Raw genomic sequence first — 23,457 nt, forward strand, 5'->3', positions numbered from 1 at the left:
GGAGTGCTGCAGGTGCTGCAGGATTGGAGGCACCAGACCTGACCAACTGAGCTAATGGATCACTTGGTCTGGTCACCTGTTCTTCCAGTTCAGTTAAAACATCAAGTTACCTACCTCTAAACTAGCTGAACATTGCATAGCATATGTCCAATGTCCAATCTCAGCAAGGTTATGGCGTGGCCACAGATCAAAGAACAGCCAGTGACTTACACACTGTGAAATCCCACTGTGGGTTTAATGAACTGCTAGTAGACCTCTGAAATCTATACTGCTATGACACACACACACACACACACGCCCCCCCAGGGCACCCACTACTGCTGGCTCTCTGTCCCTCTTTCCCTCCCAGTTAGACAGCAAGGAGAGATTTTGCCATTTCTCTGACTGCTCACAGTTGAACTCAGGCAACGAGATGGAGGACTTGCGGTAGACTCATCTCATCACTTTCAGATCAGATCTAACTGCTTTAATTCACATTAAGCTGGGGCGTTTTCCTTTCATTAACGTGAGATGATAGCTAGATGACATATAGCACTCTGATATGAGCTGTGTGCGTCATGTCATGTGCTCGTTCATTTGTCCAGTACTGGCCTCGTCCCATGTCGTCCTATGGGGCTCATCCCATGTCGTCCTATGGGGCTCATCCCATGTCGTCCTATGGGGCTCATCCCATGTCGTCCTATGGGGCCCTTTACCTTATTACATGTCAAACAGGAAGCAGTGTGTGTGTGTGATGTCACACGGGAAGCAGTGTGTGTGATGTCACACGGGAAGCAGTGTGTGTGGGCAGGCAGGGGGCAGGAACCTTCCGTGACTCTGGAGCTTACTGATAGAGAGAGGCTTTGAGACACACACACACACACACACACACGCATCTCACAGCCTGCTGCCAGCCTGCTGCCAGCCCCCAGACATCACTGTGCCGTGCCTCATGGGTATGCCACATCTCACAGATAGAGCCGAGTGTCTCTCTCTCTCTCACACACACACACACACACACACACACACACACACACACACACTCTCTCTCTTTCATAATGGATTTTTTAATAATTGTCAGTGTGAGCTTTAGCTAATTTGACAATAAAATGCATTATGCAAAGTGTTAGGCTAACGTCTTGTTCCTAGACATCACAGTGACCATGGATCTGATGGGTTGAACATAGATTGACTATAACAGGCCAACTAGAAACAAAACCATTGGTAATAAAAGGATGGGAACCGGGGTTGGGGTCAATTCCATTTCTATTCCGAAAGTAAACCCAATTCCACATTTTCCCTCCATTGAGAAGTATTGAATAGAATTGGAATTTCAGTGTACTTCCTGAATATGGAATTGACCCCAACCCTGATGGGAAACATTAAGCCTAGGAGCTTTATGGTCCATGTTGGCCTCTGTTCTTTTTAATATCATAAACATTACCACGCTCTTTACAATCAACCTTTTATTCTCTCTGGTTGTCTTCCATTGTTTCGTGGCCTGTGAGGCTTTTCATCAGCTTCCCCAAAACAATCAGTGCCTGGTGAACCCAGAGCCGTTGGCTAGAGCGAGACCTATTCATTTAGGGTTTGTATTATTTCAATATAGCCATCGTCATCACTCTCCGAACCTTGAGCCATCTGTGCCCACAAAAGCAGGAAACACCCACACTGTGACCTATTTCGTTCCAGGAGCCCCGTTGGGAACCTAATTTGTCTGACTAGCTTCCAATAGAGAATGTTTAATGAGGTGTAGTGACTGGGTGGTAATGTTGTTGTTGTTGTTGTGTTGTTGTTGTGTTGTCACAGAACGTTGCAGATGCTACTCCAGCAGTTCATTTTAGCCTAGAATCTGTGATGCTGTGGTTTACTCCCAGTTGTAAAAAGGGGAATTTAGAGTCCATGGAGACGACAGTATAATGTAAGAAATGTCTAATTTTTAGCGATCTTCTGTCTGATTTGACTTTGTGGGGCTGTGTTAAAGGGATGTTGTCAAGGAGGCCCTTTACCTACTTCCCCAGAGTCAGATGAAGTTGTGGATACCATTTTTATGTCTCTGTGTCCAGTATGAAGGAAGTTGGAGGTAATTTCACAAGCCAATGCTAACTCACGTTAGCGGAGGTATATAAAGGGTCTCATTGCCAAAAATCCCAAAGTATCCCTTTAATAATCCCTTTAATAATCTGCAAACATACAACACAACGCAATTTAGTCATATTTTGTCCCCATCTGTGTTAAATTCACAGTGTCTCTGCTGGGGTTGATTGGAGGAAGAATCCTCTCTTCCTCCGCCTCTACTGCAGTGTCCCAGGACTGTGGCTGACTACTGACTACTGCAGTATTATGTAACACTGCTGACTAACAGCTGTGTGTGTGTGTGTGTGTGTGTGTGTCTTGCAGTTTTAAAGGCGAGCAGAGTGGATGCAGCATAAAACAAAATCTCCTTGTTACATTAGGAATCAATCAATCAGAGCTGAGGACAGCCCCTCTCTTCTCATTCACCCGTACACTGCTATCACACAATACATTATCTTACCGCACTGTGCAAATGACCTTGAAGGCACCTTGATGACACTACTGTTCTACGAGCTAAGAAGGGGGAACAGACAGCTGTGCGTGTGTGTGTGATTCATACTGCGGGACTGCTGAGCTAGCTCTTCTCCTGGCTGTCTTCTACTCTGTATTACAGGGCAGTATGGACTCCCCTGTCCTGGCTGTCTTCTATTCTGTATTACAGGGCAGTACGGACTCCCCTGTCCTGGCTGTCTTCTATTCTGTATTACAGGGCAGTACGGACTCCCCTGTTCTGGCTGTCTTCTATTCTGTATTACAGGGCAGTACAGACTCCCCTGTCCTGGCTGTCTTCTATTCTGTATTACAGGGCAGTACGGACTCCCCTGTCCTGGCTGTCTTCTATTCTGTATTACAGGGCAGTACGGACTCCCCTGTCCTGGCTGTCTTCTATTCTGTATTACAGGGCAGTACGGACTCCCCTGTTCTGGCTGTCTTCTATTCTGTATTACAGGGCAGTACGGACTCCCCTGTTCTGGCTGTCTTCTATTCTGTATTACAGGGCAGTACGGACTCCCCAACCTGGGTCCTGAGCATCTCCTTTCGCTGCTTAATGAATGCACCAACACAAACACAACCCCCCTCTCACTCTCACTCACTCACACACACAGACATGCACACACACCCTCAGCTCAGCACGGAAAACAAACAAACGCTGTCTGTCCGTCCGTCTGTCTGTCTGTCTCTAGGTCTCTTATTTGAGAGTCAGATACACCCTGCTCTCTGCTCGGTCGGCGGAGCCTGGCAAAGCTCTTCATCACTGGGTGCACTTTAAACCGCCCTCGGTAATTAAATCACCCTTTTCGATGTCAACTGCAGGAAGGCAGGCAGGCAGGCCGCTGTGCCACCGGTGGCTCTATTGGCAGGAGCCTCCACCTGTCATCATGTTTCACTTCTTAAGTGCGTAACAAAATGACATTTTGTTGATGCAGTTTATTTAGTTTCTTAATTGTATTTCAGTGTTATTGTCTATTGTTGATAGTTATCTCTAGGCTACAGAATGAATTGAAGTTTCTCTCCTCTGGTTTTCTGAAGTTGTTTACAAGCTATAGTACTTTGTCAGTGGACCCGGCAGTACAGTGGACCCGGCAGTACAGTGGACCCGGCAGTACAGTGGAACCGGCAGTACTGTAGACCCGGCTGCTCTAATCACTGCTCCCTACATTCTTAGAAAAAAAGGTGCTATCTAGAACCTGAAAGGGCTCTTTGGCTGTCCCCATAGGAGAAACCCTTTTCGATTCCAGGTACAACCCTTTTGGTTCCATGTAAAACCCTGTACACGGAACCCAAAAGGGTTCTACCCTTTTTTTCTAAGAGTGTACCGCACTACTGTTTAACTGGGAAACGAGTGCTCTGTTGCCTCCATCCATCAAATGTTGTGTGTTTGTGTGAGTAGGAACGCATCTCTTCTGGAATGGATGGCCGTTTTATAAAATAGTCTCCTCACGGACACTCCCCCTCACACTGCTGGGAAGCAGCAAACGCTATGACTCACATCCCAACACGATGTAGGCCAGTCTCCCCCCCCTTACTTCCACCGCTCTCACCTCTCAGGGGCTCGGCTACAAATGTGTCAATGCATTTAAACTGGCATCTCTCTCTTTTAGTCCCTCAATCTCTTTCTCTCTTTCACTCTCTTTCTCTCTCTCTCTCTCTTTCTCTCTCTCTCTCTCTTTATCTCTTTCTCTATGTGTCTGAACATTAAGAACACCTTCCTAATATTGAGTTGCTACCCCCCCATTTGCCCTCACAACAGCCTAAATTTGTCAGGGCATGGACTCTACAAGGTGTTGAAAGCATTCCACAGGGATGCTGGCCCATGTTGACTCCAATGCTTTTGTTAGCAGTTTATGTTATTCTTTAATAACACAGACCCCAAATCAAATCAGGGTTTATTCAAATAGGACAAATCATGCGTGGAAGTAGATGGTCATTCTCCCCTGTCCTCAGTGATGCTCTCCTGAGACTCTCTCCAGTGAACAAAGGGGCAGGATCTAGTTTTATAACCCAGCCCTAGCCTGTGGTTGACCAATTAGAATTCCTTGCAATAAAACTGGGCCAATGGCCAGATAAGTATCCTATTTCAGACTCAATATACAGACAAATTCCTCCCATGTCCCTGCATTAATCCCCTACTACAGAAAAAAACACTATTTCCATTGATCTTTAGTCCTCTATTGGCTGTTAGTTCTCTGTCTCTCTCTTTATCTTGGAAATATTCTTACACTTCTCATAGTTGTGTCAAGTTGGCTGGATGTCCTTTGGGTTGGTGGATCATTCTTGCTACACACAGGAAACTGTTGAACGTGAAAAGCCCAGCAGCATTTGGAGTTCTTGACACAAACCAGTGTGCTTGGCACCTACTACCATACCCCGTTCAAATGCATTTAAATCTTTTGTCTTTCTCATTCACCCTCTGAATGGCAAACATACACAATCCATGTCGCAATTGTATTAAAAGGCTTAAAAATCCTTCTTTAACCTGTCTCCTCCTCTTCATCTACACTGATTTGAAGTGGATTTAACAAGTGACATCAATAAGGGACCACAGCTTTCACCTGGATTCACCTGGTCAGTCTAAGTCATGGAAAGAACATGTGTTCTTAATGTTTTGTACACTCAGTTTATATCTTCACTCTCACTCAGCTTCTCTCTCTCTCAAGCTCAGTCTCGCTCTCTCTCAGCTTCTATATCTTCACTCTCACTCAGCTTCTCTCTCTCAATCTCAGTCTCGCTTTCTCTCAGCTTCTATATCTTCACTCTGTGTTTTGGTTGGTTGTGCATCACATAATTTATTCATTGGCTGAGACCCACTGCTTGCATATTAGCTCTTCCTATTGTTGGAAACACAGTGAGGGTTGAGAACAGCATGTGAAATGATCCTGTAAATAATTCATACAGGACATCCCTCTGCTAGCCGACACTCTTAGCAAAAAGGGTTCCAAAAGGGTTCTTCGGCTGTCCCCCATAGGAGAGCCCTATTGGGTTCCAGGTGGAACCATTTTGGGTTCCTGGGTTCCATGTAGAACCCTCTGTGAAAAGGTTCTACATGGAACCCAAAAGGGTTCTACCTGGACCCAAAAAGGGTTCTCCAAAGGATTATCTTATGGGGACAGCTGAATAACCCTTTTAGGTTCTAGATTGCACTTTTTTTTCGAAGAGGGTAGATGGACCCCTCTCTGTCCCTGTTGCCAAGGATTTTAAACTGCCAGCCATCTCAGCTATACATTGATTGTTGTCAAGGTGTTTTTCTTGAAGAGGGCTTTGTTAGCAGTTGTTAATGGGTGTTTCCCAAGCAGCAACCTATTCCCTATATAGCCCTATCGGCTCTGATCAAAAGTAGTGCACTATATAGGGAATAGTATGCCATTTGGGACAATGATTTGTACTGTAACCCTGGTCTGTTGAGGTCCTGCTATGTTTCCTCCTCTGTCTGTCTCTCTCCCTCCAAGTGTCAAGGCTCGGCAGGCTGTTATGCACCTGACCAAGTCTAGCTGGCAGCAGCGCAGCCCCAAAAAGCACCCGTTTCCTGCCAGTCCTCGATCATCCAGCCTGTGGCTACTTCACTTCATCCCCCCCCAAGCCCTCCTCCATTTCTCCTACAGTCCCTGACTTGCTTTCACTTTTCACACCAACCACTCAGACCCAAACATGATTTATGGTCAGTTTCATTTTCTCAAGAAAAGCCCTCTAATAAAAATGGTTGGATGGGAAGGGTGACGAATCAGATGAAATTGTTTTCTATCTAAATGGCAGCAGCAAAGGAAGAATGGACAGGTCGAAAGCTCAATCCTGGGAGCGTAAATTTGTGTGTGTGTGTGTGCGTTTGACACTTGTTTTGATCTGAGCAGCTTTTGCAGCCCAGGGCCTACTATATAAGGTGTTGTGACACATGAGACGGGCCAGACTCTAGACTGTTAAGCTCTCCATTCCTCAGAACAGAACATCCTCGTAGAAGTCATAAAAACCTTTGTCCTTCTACATGTCCCATCCACTTCCAGACATTAGCCATCGATAAATCACCTCTAAGTGTCTCAGCCAAGTCAATGTAAATGTCATTGTTATTGACTGTGGCCTAATGGTCATTGGGGTTGGGAAGGGTAAACTGACCTGACACCTTGCTTACCCAAGGAATTCCACAAGATGCACTGAGAGCATTTGTGTCTAATGATTCCATTGTGGAGCTATATGAGCTGGCACCAAGACTGACTAAACACACTGTAAGGCCTGGACCAGAGCCACATGAATGAGCCAGCTGTGCTCGTTCAGTTCCACATATGGGACGCCATTGTGTGTCAAATGGGAATGATGTGTCAAGATTAACGTCTTTGATGGAGAAGATTGTGAGTTGCCCCCTTCTCACGTCCTTATTACCCACTATTACCCACAGTCATTCTCTTTATGTTTCTCTTGCTCTCTGCCTCTCTCTGTCTCTCGCTCTCTGTCTCTGTCCCCCTGCCTCTCTGTCCCTCTCACTGTCGCTCTCTATCCCTCACCCCCTCTCTGTCTAGTTTTGTGACTCTGCTCTTTCCTACATGGTCTAAATCTGTCTGTCCTAAGTCTCGCTGGGCAACAGTAAATATATCCTGAAGTAGTGCGAGTCACACTGCTCTCAGTATTGTTCCACATCTTTGACCCGGTGGAGAGAGAAATCCTGGTCTTTATTTACTAGAATCGGACATCCTGTTTACCCCGACCGCTTTCCCAAAGAAACAAACTGCTTACCGACAGATTAAAATCTGTTCGCAACATTTTATGTGTTTGTATCCGACGCAGCAGGTTGAGACCAAAACAAGTGAACAATTTACAGAAACACAGTTTTGGGGCCCTGTGAGTAACCTCAATTAAAACCTTGAGGAGGAAGTCATGTCTCATTGATTGGTCATTGAGGGGTCATAAGGACATGTCCACAGCAAGTCCGTCTACAGGCAAAAGGAAGTAGTGATGTTTGGGGCACAGTGGAGCTCTGGGTTCCCAAGCCACCTGGGTCATGGTCATCAACAACCATCAGGTTCACTTGAACCAGAATGTGAACAGGGCTTCACTTACTGTGAGATCCTGTATAGTCTACATTCTGATAAGACCATAACCCGCTAGTCTACATTCTGATAAGACCATAACCCACTAGTCTACATTCTGGTAAGACCATAACCCACTAGTCTACACTCTGATAAGACCATAACCCACTAGTCTACACACCGATAAGACCATAACCCACTAGTCTACACTCTTGATAAGACCATAATCCACTAGTCTACATTCTGATAAGACCATAACCCACTAGTCTACACTCTGATAAGACCATAACCCACTAGTCTACACTCTTGATAAGACCATAATCCACTATAGTGGAAACAACATTGATTCCACCAGTGTGTTCCCAGTGGGAAAGTTATAACATTTTCTGAGCAGGTATAAGAGTAGCCTACTCTTTTTATTTCATTTTTTAGCTGATTCCAGAGTTCTTAGAATGAAATGTGAGATTTGTTCTCACTGGCAAAGTTTAAATTATAAATGATCACTTTGCTTCATTGAAAATGTGGGGGGTGTGGCCTCGTCTAACATGGTGAGGGGGTGTGGCCTCGTCTAACACGGTGAGGGGGTGTGGCCTCGTCTAACACGGTGAGGGGGTGTGGCCTTGTACTGTCCTCCTTAAGGTGTATGCAACCATAATGTGACAGCCAGCCAAACTCCAATCAAGAACTTAACCAGAGTCCAGTTTTATAGTTGAAACGGTGTAAAAATGAAGTCATTGGAGCATCTCAGACTAAAAGGCATTATTAATGCACAACCGAGTCTAACCGACGTCTCATAGTCACATAGTGAACAATACAATACTTGACCAACACTGTACATAGAAAACATATCCTGCTTGAATATTGTTCTAAATAGGATTAGTATTTATATAACATGTAAACTACCTTAAGTGTGAAGAGAAATCACATGTAGGGAGAAGCTAGCTCCAAAACAGCACTTAACAGGCAGGCTAGGCTAACGAGGGAATACATGTAATCGATTTACTTAAAAACTTAGAATTAAAACATGACCTGCAGAAAATACTTAGAATACTAAAAGATGAACATCTTAGAAATGATTTGTACTTACAGGCCATGCTTAATGAAGGCTTAACAAGAAGGATGGCAGAAGATAAACCTCCGTATTATGTCACTCTTTTCCAACATCATGAACTGCATCATTTCCTATTTTTCCTGTTTTACCACCAACAAAGAAGTAGCACAGCGGAGTACACGCTAGCTGCTGCTACACGAAACAGCCACTGGATGGCGCCAAATCAAAAGGCACTTGGCCAAAAGAATAGAAGGCAGAATAGGCCTCATCTAACGTATTGCACTTGAATGGATCTTAAACACAGAACAGACAGCTGGTATGATTCATTGTGACAAAATGTTTCCAAATATCAGTTTGTCATTCATCCATCGTCTTATCCAACAATCACCCACAAGTGTCCTTCTAAGATGGTGTTGTTACTTGCATATTACTAGCATGTAGGCTACCCCATATATGTACAACAGGACTCCATTCTGTGCCTGCGTAGTTGCCAGTGAATTGGCACACTTCACCGAATCTGCTTTGTCATTCAGCAAGTAACACTACGTAAAAGGGCTACTTTGGCCAAGATGACAGAAACGTGCAGGTAGCCTTAATAGCCCACAGAAAATGAGTGTGTGTAATCAGCTTTTTGTATGTATGGAATAATTCGGGGATCTTTTATTTCCACTGATGAAACATGGGACCAATGCTTTACATGTTGCGTTTATATTTGATGATAAACCCTAACCCCCTTCTCGTTTCCTTCCTGTCGATCTCCAGGTCTTCCAGAACAGTATTACAGCCTGACATGGTTCCTGAGCCCCATCCTGGGCCTGATCTTCACACCTCTGATTGGCTCAGCCAGCGATCGCTGCACCCTGAAATGGGGCAGGCGACGCCCTTTCATCCTGGCCCTGTGTGTGGGCGTGCTGTTCGGAGTGGCACTCTTCCTCAACGGGTCACTCATAGGTAATAAATAATATATTATAAACTGGGTGGTTCGAGCCCTGAATGCTGATATCAGACCCAGTGGTGTAAAGTACTTAAGTAAAAATACTTTACAGAACTACTTAAGTAGTTTTTTGGGGTGTCTGTACTTTACTTTACTATTTATATTTTTGACAACTTTTGCTTTTACTCCACTACGTTCCTAAAGAAACAATGTACTTTCTACACCCAAAAGTACTCGGTACATTTTGAATGCTTAGCAGGACAGGGAAACGGTCTGGTTCACGCACTTAAAAAGACAATTCCTGGTCATTCCTACTGCATCTGATCTGGTGGACTCACTAAACACTAAACAGGCTAAACACAAATGCTTTGTTTGTAAATTATGTCTGAGTGTTGGAGTGTGCCCCTGGCTATCAGTAAATTAAAAAAACAAAAAAATTGTGCCGTTTGGTTTGCATAATATAAGGAATTTTAAATGATCTATACTTTTCTTTTGATACTTAAAAACCTCTTTGGGCTGAGATCCCGCTAACGGAATCGATATGACAACAGCCAGTGAAAGTGCAGGGCACCAAATTCAAACTACAGAAATCTCATAATTAAAATTCCTCAAACATACAAGTATTTTACACCATTTTAAAGATGCACTTCTTGTTAATCCACAGTGTCCGATTTCAAATCGGCTTTACGGCGCAAGCACCACAAACGATTATGTTAGGTCAGAGTCAAGTCACAGAAAAACACAGCCATTTTTCCAGCCAAAGAGAGGAGTCACAAAAATCAGAAATAGAGATATAATTAATCTCTAACCTTTGATGATATTCATCAGATGACACTTATAGGACTTCATGTTACACAATACATGTATGTTTTGTTCGATAAAGTTCATATTTATATAAAAAAAATCTCAGTATACATTGGCGCGTTATGTTCAGTAGTTCCAAAAACATCCAGTGATTTTGCAGAGAGCCACATCAATTTACAGAAATACTCATCATAAATGTTGATGAATATACAAGTGTTATTACATGGAACTTTAGATACACTTCTCCTTAAAGCAACCTCTGTGTCAGATTTTTTTTTAAATAAGCAAACCAAGCAATAATCTGAGTACGACGCTCAGAGACTAAAACAACCCAAATAGATATCCGCCATGTTGGAGTCATGGCAGACAGAAGTCAGAAATAGCATTATAAATATGAAATTACCTTTGATGATCTTCATCAGAATGCACTCCCAGGAATCCCAGTTCCACAATAAATGTTTTTATTTGTTCGATAAAGTTCATCTTTATGTCTAAATACCTCATTTTGTTAGCGCGTTCAGTTCACAAATCCAAATTCATGACGCACGAGCAGACAAAGTAAAAAAGTTCCGTTACAGTCCGTAGAAACATGTCAAACGAAGTATACAATCAATCTTTAGGATGTTTTTAACATAAATCTTCAATAATGTTCCAACCGGACAATTCCTTTGTCTGTAGAAATGCAATGGAACAGAGCTCGCTCTCACGTCATGAGCTCATGACACTCTGCCAGACCCCTGGCTCAAACAGCCCTAATGAGCCCCCACTTCACAGTAGAATCATCAAACAAGGTTCTAAAGACTGTTGACATCTAGTGGAAGCCTTAGGAAGTGCAACATGACCAATATCCCACTGTGTATTCAATAGGGAATAAGTTGAAAAACTACAAACCTCAGGTTTCCCACTTCCCGGTTGGATTTCTTCTCAGGTTTTTGCCTGCCATATGAGTTCTGTTATACTCACAGACATCATTCAAACAGTTTTAGAAACTTCAGAGTGTTTCCTATCCATTAATAATATGCATATCTTAGCTTCTGGGACTGAGTAGCAGGCAGTTTACTCTGGGCACCTCTGAGCACGTAATTCATCCAAGCTACTCAATACTGCCCGCAGCCATAAGAAGTTAAGTATATATATATATATATATTATTTTTTCTAAGGGGTGGATCAAAAGTATATTTTTAAGTATATTTTAGCAATTACATTTACTTTTGCTACTTAAGTAAATTTAAAACCAAATACTTTTAGACTTTTACTCAAGTAGTATTAGTATTTTACTGGGTGACTTTCACTTTTACTTAATACTCAAGTATGAAAATGTTGTACTTTTTCCACCACTGCGTATACAATGGGTGTGATAAAACGTTTATTTTTTCCAAAGCAACTACAGTAATGTGTGCATTCATTTTATATATGGGTGGTCCAAGGAATCAAGCCCACTATCCTGGAGTTACAAGCACCAGCTGAGCTACAGAGGGCCAGCATTGGAACTGGGGGTTAGGCAGGGTTAGGGTTAAGAAGAATAGAACATTTCATTGTGAAATGCTTTTCAGCCTGTTAATTCATGGGAATACCAGTCGGTGTAAATGCATTTGACTGGTCATGCTTATCGGTCTATAGGTAATTTGCATAATTGAGTGTAATTAAATTGGTGCATGTGTACAGTATATTTGTTATGTATCTTACTTATTACACGCATACAGATACATCTGTCAGACAGAGCGAGAGCTGCTGCCACAGCATCTCAAACAGCAAAAGCATAGGCAACAGAAGGCAGGCTTCATCAGCGTATCACACACCACTTTGCAACGAGCTGGAGGCAGTATGCATTTTAAAAACCTATACTTAATTGTTTGAAACCTTTTATGTCTTACCTTGCTTCAACAGTAGCCTATAGTCAAAATCAGACCATATCAGTAGAGGCAATTATCTTAACTTTCTTTCATTGTCCAGTAGCCAAAGGAACAATCCTAGTCAAATTAGCAACCCATGCTAGTTGTTGCATATTAGTGAAAGGGAAAGGAAAACGTGGCGATACCTAGTCAGTTGTGCAACTGAATGACTTCAATGGAAATGTGTTTTCCTCATTTAGTTCTCCCCTCTTTCTACATTTCTAACAGATATGTTCATCTCTGTCACGTGAAACCGCTTGCATATGGGGTGTGCTTTTGACAACAGTGTTTTAATAGCATAAGGAACATTCACGCGTAGCTTCCTGCCTTGTGTACGTTGCTGTGCTTATAATATGAATGAATATGAAGAAATAATAGTTTATCAACATTATAAAGTTAAACGTTCTGATCTGTTGCATCAGATTTTTTTTTTTTTTTGTAGCCTAGGCCTACTGGTTGTATGAACTTGGGATCTATCGTGTGTGTGTGTGTGTGTGTGTGGTGTGTGTGTGTGTGGCTCAGTTACTAAAGCATGGCACTTGCAATGCCAGGTTTGTGGTTTTGATTCCCACGTGGGACCACTATGGGGAAAATGTCTGCACTCCCTACTGTAAGTCTCTCTGGATAAGAGAGGGTCTGCTAAATGACTCCCTACTGTAAGTCTCTCTGTATAAGAGTGGGTCTGCTACATGACTGAAATGTGAATCAGAGAGAGAGAGACATGATTGAGTTCACAGAATAGACTAATTATGTTCTCTGTTGTTATCAGTGATAGCCTGCCGGACGGTCTGGCTGCTTTCTGCCTCACCTAATAAGCCCTCTTCTGGAGTGTAATATGAAGCATATTGAATTGAAAAGTAGCTCTCTCTGTGGTTCTCCTGAGTTTAGATTAGGTCAGGAAAAAGCCTGATTCTATAACTTCAATTCTGTTCTAATGCAACGTGACCAAAATTTTCACATCCTACATTAGGCAGCCATCGGCTTTGGTAAATTCATTATCAGTGGAAGTGACCCTAAGTGCCTCACACTGTGCAGGCGAAAGAGAGGAGGGATCCATTTTGCTCCGTGCTTTAAAGGTTCAGCAGAGGAGAAGATCGATAGATAACCCATAGAGTTGTTTTGCTGCCAGCTTCAGGACAGTCCACCAAGTAGGACTGAAGAGTTGGGTAGTAGTGGAAGAGAGAGGACAAGTAGCTTTATTTTCTCTGCTTGCTGGAGATGTGGCTCCATGGGTCACTGAACAAACTGAAAAGTTTGACAGGTCCTGGATTTCAATTGGATTTGATTTAGCTGGCCCGTGTGGCTTTGAAGAGTGTTGGAGAGAGGTGTATGTACGTGTTGCTTTGAAGAGTGTTGGAGAGAGGTGTATGTACGTGTGTGTTGGCTCAGTGCCCTCGTCGTAGCCCTCCCAGAGCAGCTATTGTTTTGCATCGTCACCCCTATCTCAGGTCCCAGTAACTTGCTGAGAAACAGAAGCAGCAAGGCTACAGACTCCTGTGTCCGCTGACCTGCTGGGCCGGGCGGTGTGTGTGTGTGAACCGTCATTCTCCGTGACATGGGAAAGGACTGGGAACCAGTTCACAGGGAAACGTTTCCTGTTGTGCCCTCCTTCTTACCTTTCAATGCCTATCTGGAGCTACTTCCTGTCTCCAGCGCTAGCTCACTGCGCGTCACCCCATCAGCCATTCCATTGTCAGGAAGAAAGGCTTTTCTTACTACGTACACACTGACTGACTACACACTGACTACACACAGACTGACTACACACAGACTGACTACACACAGACTGACTACACACAGACTGACTACACACAGACTGACTACACACAGACTGACTACACACTAACTACACACTGACTGACTACACACAGACTGGCTACACACTAACTACACTGACTACACACAGACTGACTACACACTAACTACACACAGACTGACTACAGACAGACTCAGTACAGACTTCTTTCTTCAACTTGTATACCTCTCTTCCTCATCTGTGGTCGTTGTTGATTAGCTAAATATTTTCAAAAAAGCATTTCCCCTTTAATAAGAAGGTCTGAATAATGACTTGTTTGTTGTTGTGTGTGGGGAGTTCCTCTGGGCTCAATTATGATGGAAATTCACTACTAGGAGTTTACGTTCCCAGTGAAATTGACACTAATGGTGCTTACGATAAGGCTTTGGCTTTGTTTTGTTTTACGGCAATGAAACACAAGCTTTCATGTCTAGTTTGTATTATAAATTATATTTTGATGAATAAGATGCTTGTTTCGATAACTCTGCATTGGTGTGACCAGAACAGGAGTGTTCCAATGAGGTTACATCTAGATGAAGTAACATCTAGATGAGGTAACATCTAGATGAGGTAACATCTAGATGAGGTAACACATAGATGAGGTAACATCTAGATGAGGTAACACATAGATGAGGTAACATCTAGATGAGGTAACACATAGATGAGGTAACACATAGATGAGGTAAGACATAGATGAGGTAACACATAGATGAGGTAACACATAGATGAGGTAACACATAGATGAGGTAACATCTAGATGAGGTAACACATAGATGGTAACACATAGATGAGGTAAGACATAGATGAGGTAACATCTAGATGTGCTCTGTAGCCATAAGGGTACATATGATCCAGTCAACCTTGACGTGTGTTTCCTGGTCTGTGAGGTGACATATGTAATAAATGTCAGTGTGTGCCATGAACCAATGTCCTTTGGGGTAATACTAAACCTCTGGGTAAGACAGAGGTCTCTCTCACAGCTTGGACCAGACACAAGGGCAACGAGAGTAGCCACACACCACGCAAAGCGTTATGGGAAATGGGCTATGAATGACCTAGGGTATATGGTGGCGTGTCAGGGTTTCCGTTAGCCAGCAAAAGCCGGATTTGGGCCTAAAAATAAATAAATAGAACAGCCGATAAATAAAATTGACGTCAGACAGGAGAAGAAGAAAAAAAATTGAATTGCGAAATAATGCTTTTTAGCCTCTTCATTGGTAGAAATACATTTGACTGGTCATGTTAATCGGTCTATAGGGTCATTTGCATAATTTCATGGAATTAAATTGGCGTGTGTGTATAGTATATTTGTTATGTATGTTATCATCTGAACAGAGTACAGATACAGAGCCTTTGAGCAGACAAATATGTCAGACAGTTGAGAGCTGCTGCAGCATCTCAAACAGCAAATACATAGGCAACGGAAGGCAGGCTTTCTCAGCACGTTACATACATTTCTACATTTCTAAGGGTTATTTTCATCTGTCACATGAAACCTCTTTGCATATGGGGTGCGCTTTTGACTGTGTTTTCCGCTAAATAGTATATTCGCACGTAGCCTCCTGACTTGTGAGCGTTGCTAATGGTTTATCAACATTTTAAAGTTAAGTGTTCTGATCTGTTGCATCAGACTCATTGCTTTTTAATGTTTTTAATGTAGCCTAGGACTACTGGTTGTATGAACTTGGGATCTATTGTGTGTGTGTCCTGTGTGTGTCCTGTGTGTTTGTGTGTAAGAAGGCCTAACCCACTAATCGGGTATTGATTGACATGTGCAAATCTCTCTCAATCTCTCTCTCCATCTCTCTCTCTCTCCTCCTCTCTCTCATCTCTCCATCTCTCTTTTCATCTCTCTCTTGCTCGCTCTCTCTCCATCTATCTCATCTCTCCATCTCTCTTTTCATCTCTCTCTCTCTCCATCTCTCTCCATCTCTCCATCTCTCTATCAACTCTCTCTCCATCTCTCTCTCCATCTCTCTATCAACTCTCTCTCCATCTCTCTCTCCATCTATCTCATCTCTCCATCTCTCTTTTCATCTCTCTCCCTCCATCTCTCCATCTCTCTATCAACTCTCTCTCCATCTCTCTCTCCATCTCTCTCTCTCTCTCTCTCTCTTTTCATCTCTCTCTCCCTATCGATCCAGCAGTGTGCTCCTAGTTGGAGAGCTGAAAGGAACTAAGATGGGTATTGCTTTTCAATATATGTATAATGGAATGGAATGGTCTCTGTGTCCAACGTTCTCTCTGTCTGTGAATTAGGTCTATGGTTTTCTGAACCTGTTATACCGGCTCGGATACTAACTCAGTCTCTGGTTGTGGTCAAGGTCTTGCCGTCGGTGACGTGCCAAATAACCAGCCCATAGGGATCGTTCTGACGGTGCTCGGAGTGGTGGTGCTGGACTTCAGTGCAGACGCAACAGAGGGTCCCATAAGGGCCTACCTACTAGATGTGGCAGACACCGAAGAACAAGACATGGCCCTCAACATCCACGCCTTCTCCTCTGGTATGACACACGTCTTAGTAGCAGGATATTTCCATCACATACCTGTGTCTGTAATGTCTGTGAAAGTTTTGATAGATTGAATATTCTCAAACAGGAAATGATGTGTGTGTCTGTGCCAGGTTGTGGGGGAGCGGTGGGCTACGCGCTGGGCGGTCTGGACTGGACCCACACCTTCCTGGGCTCAATCTTCAAGTCCCAGGAGCAGATCCTCTTCTTCTTCGCCGCCATCTTGTTCACCATCTCGGTGGCTCTGCATCTGTTCAGCATCGAGGAGCAGCGGTACAGCCCCCAGCAGGACCGGCTGGACGAGGAGGCTGACGCCGCCTCCTCCACTGTCAACAAGGTCAACGACACCCTGGGGAAGCTCCACGGCCACAACACCCCCCACATGGAGCTCATTGGAGAGGACGACATCTACGACCCTTGTGACCGTTACGAGTTCTACGGAGAGGGGGGCGAGGACGGGCGCTCGTTGCGCGACATTAACATGCACTTCCTGGATGTGGAGATGGTGAGGTCCAAGTCTGACTCTGTGCTGCAAATGCCCGATGCAACACTAGATCACCTGGACCACGAGGCTCTGTTCCTGCGCCACATCGAGCCCTCCATCTTCGCCGACCACCTGTCATCCTACCACGGCTCTCCACCACGCCGCAGCAGCAGCACAGGCAGCCAGGACCTCCTCAAAACCTCCAAAAAGATCTGCCGGCTGTCACAGTTTCTGCAGGAGCAGGACCGCGACGGGGAGGAGGAGCTGCTCAACAACCAGGTCAACGAGCAGAAGACGCCCAACGGCCGGGCGCACGCCAACGGCTTGGGCCAGGGCGCCAACGGGCACGCCCGCTCAGTCATGAAGAACTCGGCCAGCACCAACGCCTCCACGCGGCACCGCCGCCACATCTTCTACCGCCAGCCGTCCTGCACCTTCTCCTACTACGGCCGCGTGGGCTCCCACCGCTACCGCTACCGGCGAGCCAACGCCGCGCTGCTCATCAAGTCCTCGCGCAGCTTGAACGACATCTACGAGGTGCAGCGTAGACAGAAGAGGAGACAGCAGAACCCCAGAGCGCGACACCAGTCAGGCATTACCAACTCCAGCGGGGACACAGAGAGTGAGGAGGGGGAGACGGAGACCACGGTCAGGCTGCTGTGGCTGTCCATGCTGAAGATGCCTCCAGAGCTGATGAGGCTGTGTGTCTGTCATCTCCTCACCTGGTTTTCCATCATAGCTGAGGCCGTCTTCTACACTGACTTCATGGGCCAGGTCATCTACCATGGAGACCCCACGGTAAGGCTGCTGGGACTCCAAGGTCATTGTGTCACGTTATTATAAAGTCAATTGTATTTATTTTGGGCAAAGTTTTCTTTTTGGGCATAAATGTACATATCCTTGTCTTCTGCAAAAAAAAAATATTGATCACACAAAAAAACTCACTCCACACCAGATTTTCCTGCCGACCTGTGATTTGAACCTGCTAAACTCTGGTTGCTCGCCTGCTTCACCAGCCTCACATTCTCTCTCAGTAACCAAGCTGAGTTGTTTTATCTTCTCTCTCCAGGCTCCTGCTAACTCCACGGATCTGCAGAACTACCACAAAGGAGTTCAGATGGGCTGCTGGGGGCTGGTCATCTACGCCCTGACAGCTGCCTCCTGCTCAGGTCACTGACCAGTCACTGAGTTGAATGATGGATGAAAGGAAGGAAGGATGGATGGATGGATGGACGAACGAGTGAACAAAAAAATAAATGAAGTGACCAATGAATGAATGAGCGCACTTGCCCATACACAGGCATGTGCAGGCCGTGTGCTTTGAAGCAGCCATAAAAACGGTAGTGAACAATGTGCACACAGTCTTCAGCCAAGGGGCTATCTGTGGCTCTGTTCACATGCTGGAGGGTTTGACCGTGATGAGCTAGTGAGCTGAGACGACCTGTACAAGTACAGTCAGACAACTCACAAAGAGCTGTACAGCAACCCAGGATCTAAACACCCAGAGGAATGTTGTACTAGCTACTGGTCACTAAATCATGGTGCCATCCAGTTGAGCCACGGTGTGGATAACACTGAAACCAACTTATTCCAGGCCACATGAAATCTAGGTTTCCAGCATCGCCAATGTGCTTTCGCTTCTGCTTTGCATGTTCTTTGGGGTTTTAGACTGAGTATCTTGTAAAACACTTTGTGACACCTGCTGACCTAAAAAGGGCTTTATAAAATACATTTGATTTAGCATCTCCTTGTTTATATTCCCAAATGCTTATAAACGATTATATTCTGTTGTTTGCAGCCGTACTGCAGAAGTACCTGGACAACTTTGACCTGAGCATCAAGGTAATCTACGTCTTGGGTACGCTGGGCTTCTCCATCGGTACAGCTGTCATGGCCATCTTCCCCAATGTCTACGTCTCCATGGTGATGATCAGCAGCATGGGCATCATCTCCATGAGCATCTCCTACTGCCCTTATGCCCTCCTGGGACAATACCATGAGATGAAAGAGGTAAGGATCTATACTAGTTAGTACACACACTGATATAACAGGTTAGTTAGTTTAGACTTATATAACAGGTTAGTTAGTATAGACTGATATAACAGGTTAGTTAGTATAGACTGATATAACAGGTTAGTTAGTTACACACTGATATAACAGGTTAGTTAGTATAGACTGATATAACAGGTTAGTTAGTATAGACTGATATAACAGGTTAGTTAGTAGACACTGATATAACAGGTTAGTTAGTAGACACTGATATAACAGGTTAGTTAGTAGACACTGATATAACAGGTTAGTTAGTTACACACTGATATAACAGGTTAGTTAGTAGACACTGATATAACAGGTTAGTTAGTAGACACTGATATAACAGGTTAGTTAGTATAGACTGATATAACAGGTTAGTTAGTAGACGCTGATATAACAGGTTAGTTAGTAGACACTGATATAACAGGTTAGTTAGTAGACACTGATATAACAGGTTAGTTAGTATAGACTGATATAACAGGTTAGTTAGTATAGACTGATATAACAGGTTAGTTAGTAGACACTGATATAACAGGTTAGTTAGTAGACACTGATATAACAGGTTAGTTAGTAGACACTGATATAACAGATTAGTTAGTTACACACTGATATAACAGGTTAGTTAGTAGACACTGATATAACAGGTTAGTTAGTTACACACTGATATAACAGGTTAGTTAGTTACACACTGATATAACAGGTTAGTTAGTAGACACTGATATAACAGGTATAGTTAGTAGACACTGATATAACAGGTATAGTTAGTAGACACTGATATAACAGGTTAGTTAGTATAGACTGATATAACAGGTTAGTTAGTAGACACTGATATAACAGGTTAGTTAGTATAGATTGATATAACAGGTTAGTTAGTAGACACTGATATAACAGGTTAGTTAGTAGACACTGATATAACAGGTTAGTTAGTAGACACTGATATAACAGGTTAGTTAGTAGACACTGATATAACAGGTTAGTTAGTAGACACTGATATAACAGGTTAGTTAGTATAGACTGATATAACAGGTTAGTTAGTATAGACTGATATAACAGGTTAGTTAGTAGACACTGATATAACAGGTTAGTTAGTAGACACTGATATAACAGGTTAGTTAGTAGACACTGATATAACAGGTTAGTTAGTAGACACTGATATAACAGGTTAGTTAGTAGACACTGATATAACAGGTTAGTTAGTATAGACTGATATAACAGGTTAGTTAGTATAGACTGATATAACAGGTTAGTTAGTTACACACTGATATAACAGGTTAGTTAGTAGACACTGATATAACAGGTATAGTTAGTAGACACTGATATAACAGGTTAGTTAGTATAGACTGATATAACAGGTTAGTTAGTATAGACTGATATAACAGGTTAGTTAGTAGACACTGATATAACAGGTTAGTTAGTATAGACTGATATAACAGGTTAGTTAGTAGACACTGATATAACAGATTAGTTAGTAGACACTGATATAACAGGTTAGTTAGTATAGATTGATATAACAGGTTAGTTAGTATAGACTGATATAACAGGTTAGTTAGTTACACACTGATATAACAGGTTAGTTAGTATAGACTGATATAACAGGTTAGTTAGTATAGACTGATATAACAGGTTAGTTAGTTACACACTGATATAACAGGTTAGTTAGTATAGACTGATATAACAGGTTAGTTAGTAGACACTGATATAACAGGTTAGTTAGTAGACACTGATATAACAGGTTAGTTAGTAGACACTGATATAACAGGTTAGTTAGTTACACACTGATATAACAGGTTAGTTAGTAGACACTGATATAACAGGTTAGTTAGTAGACACTGATATAACAGGTTAGTTAGTATAGACTGATATAACAGGTTAGTTAGTAGACGCTGATATAACAGGTTAGTTAGTAGACACTGATATAACAGGTTAGTTAGTAGACACTGATATAACAGGTTAGTTAGTATAGACTGATATAACAGGTTAGTTAGTATAGACTGATATAACAGGTTAGTTAGTAGACACTGATATAACAGGTTAGTTAGTAGACACTGATATAACAGGTTAGTTAGTAGACACTGATATAACAGATTAGTTAGTTACACACTGATATAACAGGTTAGTTAGTAGACACTGATATAACAGGTTAGTTAGTTACACACTGATATAACAGGTTAGTTAGTAGACACTGATATAACAGGTTAGTTAGTATAGACTGATATAACAGGTTAGTTAGTATAGACTGATATAACAGGTTAGTTAGTTACACACTGATATAACAGGTTAGTTAGTAGACACTGATATAACAGGTATAGTTAGTAGACACTGATATAACAGGTATAGTTAGTAGACACTGATATAACAGGTTAGTTAGTATAGACTGATATAACAGGTTAGTTAGTAGACACTGATATAACAGGTTAGTTAGTAGACACTGATATAACAGGTTAGTTAGTAGACACTGATATAACAGGTTAGTTAGTAGACACTGATATAACAGGTTAGTTAGTATAGACTGATATAACAGGTTAGTTAGTATAGACTGATATAACAGGTTAGTTAGTTACACACTGATATAACAGGTTAGTTAGTAGACACTGATATAACAGGTATAGTTAGTAGACACTGATATAACAGGTTAGTTAGTATAGACTGATATAACAGGTTAGTTAGTATAGACTGATATAACAGGTTAGTTAGTAGACACTGATATAACAGGTTAGTTAGTATAGACTGATACAACAGGTTAGTTAGTAGACACTGATATAACAGATTAGTTAGTAGACACTGATATAACAGGTTAGTTAGTATAGATTGATATAACAGGTTAGTTAGTATAGACTGATATAACAGGTTAGTTAGTATAGACTGATATAACAGGTTAGTTAGTATAGACTGATATAACAGGTTAGTTAGTTACACACTGATATAACAGGTTAGTTAGTATAGACTGATATAACAGGTTAGTTAGTTACACACTGATATAACAGGTTAGTTAGTTACACACTGATATAACAGGTTAGTTAGTATAGACTGATATAACAGGTTAGTTAGTTACACACTGATATAACAGGTTAGTTAGTATAGACTGATATAACAGGTTAGTTAGTTACACACTGATATAACAGGTTAGTTAGTATAGACTGATATAACAGGTTAGTTAGTTACACACTGATATAACAGGTTAGTTAGTATAGACTGATATAACAGGTTAGTTAGTATAGACTGATATAACAGGTTAGTTAGTACACACTGATATAACAGGTTAGTTAGTAGACACTGATATAACAGGTTAGTTAGTATAGATTGATATAACAGGTTAGTTAGTATAGACTGATATAACAGGTTAGTTAGTATAGACTGATATAACAGGTTAGTTAGTTACACACTGATATAACAGGTTAGTTAGTTACACACTGATATAACAGGTTAGTTAGTATAGACTGATATAACAGGTTAGTTAGTTACACACTGATATAACAGGTTAGTTAGTATAGACTGATATAACAGGTTAGTTAGTTACACACTGATATAACAGGTTAGTTAGTATAGACTGATATAACAGGTTAGTTAGTTACACACTGATATAACAGGTTAGTTAGTATAGACTGATATAACAGGTTAGTTAGTATAGACTGATATAACAGGTTAGTTAGTACACACTGATATAACAGGTTAGTTAGTAGACACTGATATAACAGGTTAGTTAGTATAGATTGATATAACAGGTTAGTTAGTATAGACTGATATAACAGGTTAGTTAGTATAGACTGATATAACAGGTTAGTTAGTATAGACTGATATAACAGGTTAGTTAGTAGACACTGATATAACAGGTTAGTTAGTATAGACTGATATAACAGGTTAGTTAGTATAGACTGATATAACAGGTTAGTTAGTATAGACTGATATAACAGGTTAGTTAGTACACACTGATATAACAGGTTAGTTAGTAGACACTGATATAACAGGTTAGTTAGTATAGATTGATATAACAGGTTAGTTAGTATAGACTGATATAACAGGTTAGTTAGTAGACACTGATATAACAGGTTAGTTAGTAGACACTGATATAACAGGTTAGTTAGTAGACACTGATATAACAGGTTAGTTAGTATAGACTGATAATGCCGCTGGGGGTACACCAAATAAAAATGTGATTCACATAAAAAAATATATATTTAAAAAAAGATCTTCATATTTTTCAACAGGGCAATACATTTGGGTGAGTTTTTTTCTCGCCCGAGTTGCCTCATTTCCCTGCCAAAAATTAAATTAAACCATCCAGTGTTCAGTGAAATAACAACACAATGTCAAATACAGGCAGCCTACTCAAATAATGAACATCCAATCATGTTACTCTCTCGCGGGAATTCCAGCCAAACGTAGCTGCT

General features: G+C 42.1%; 1 protein-coding gene across 1 annotated transcript in view; it reads left to right on the top strand.

Moving 5' to 3' along the window:
* Positions 1 to 23,457, top strand: part of LOC110496879 (polyamine-transporter SLC45A4) — a 66,597-nt gene that overhangs the window by 37,809 nt on the left and 5,331 nt on the right. Inside the window, exons 4-8 of the mRNA XM_036953470.2 lie at positions 9,382 to 9,570; positions 16,369 to 16,548; positions 16,668 to 17,836; positions 18,108 to 18,207; positions 18,837 to 19,048. Of these exons, the coding sequence (XP_036809365.2) occupies positions 9,382 to 9,570; positions 16,369 to 16,548; positions 16,668 to 17,836; positions 18,108 to 18,207; positions 18,837 to 19,048 (1,850 nt within the window). The remainder of the gene's footprint in view (positions 1 to 9,381; positions 9,571 to 16,368; positions 16,549 to 16,667; positions 17,837 to 18,107; positions 18,208 to 18,836; positions 19,049 to 23,457) is intronic.

This window comes from Oncorhynchus mykiss, chromosome 18 (assembly GCF_057628025.1).
Source record: "Oncorhynchus mykiss isolate SJ-2025 chromosome 18, ASM5762802v1, whole genome shotgun sequence".
Taxonomy (NCBI): domain Eukaryota; kingdom Metazoa; phylum Chordata; class Actinopteri; order Salmoniformes; family Salmonidae; genus Oncorhynchus; species Oncorhynchus mykiss.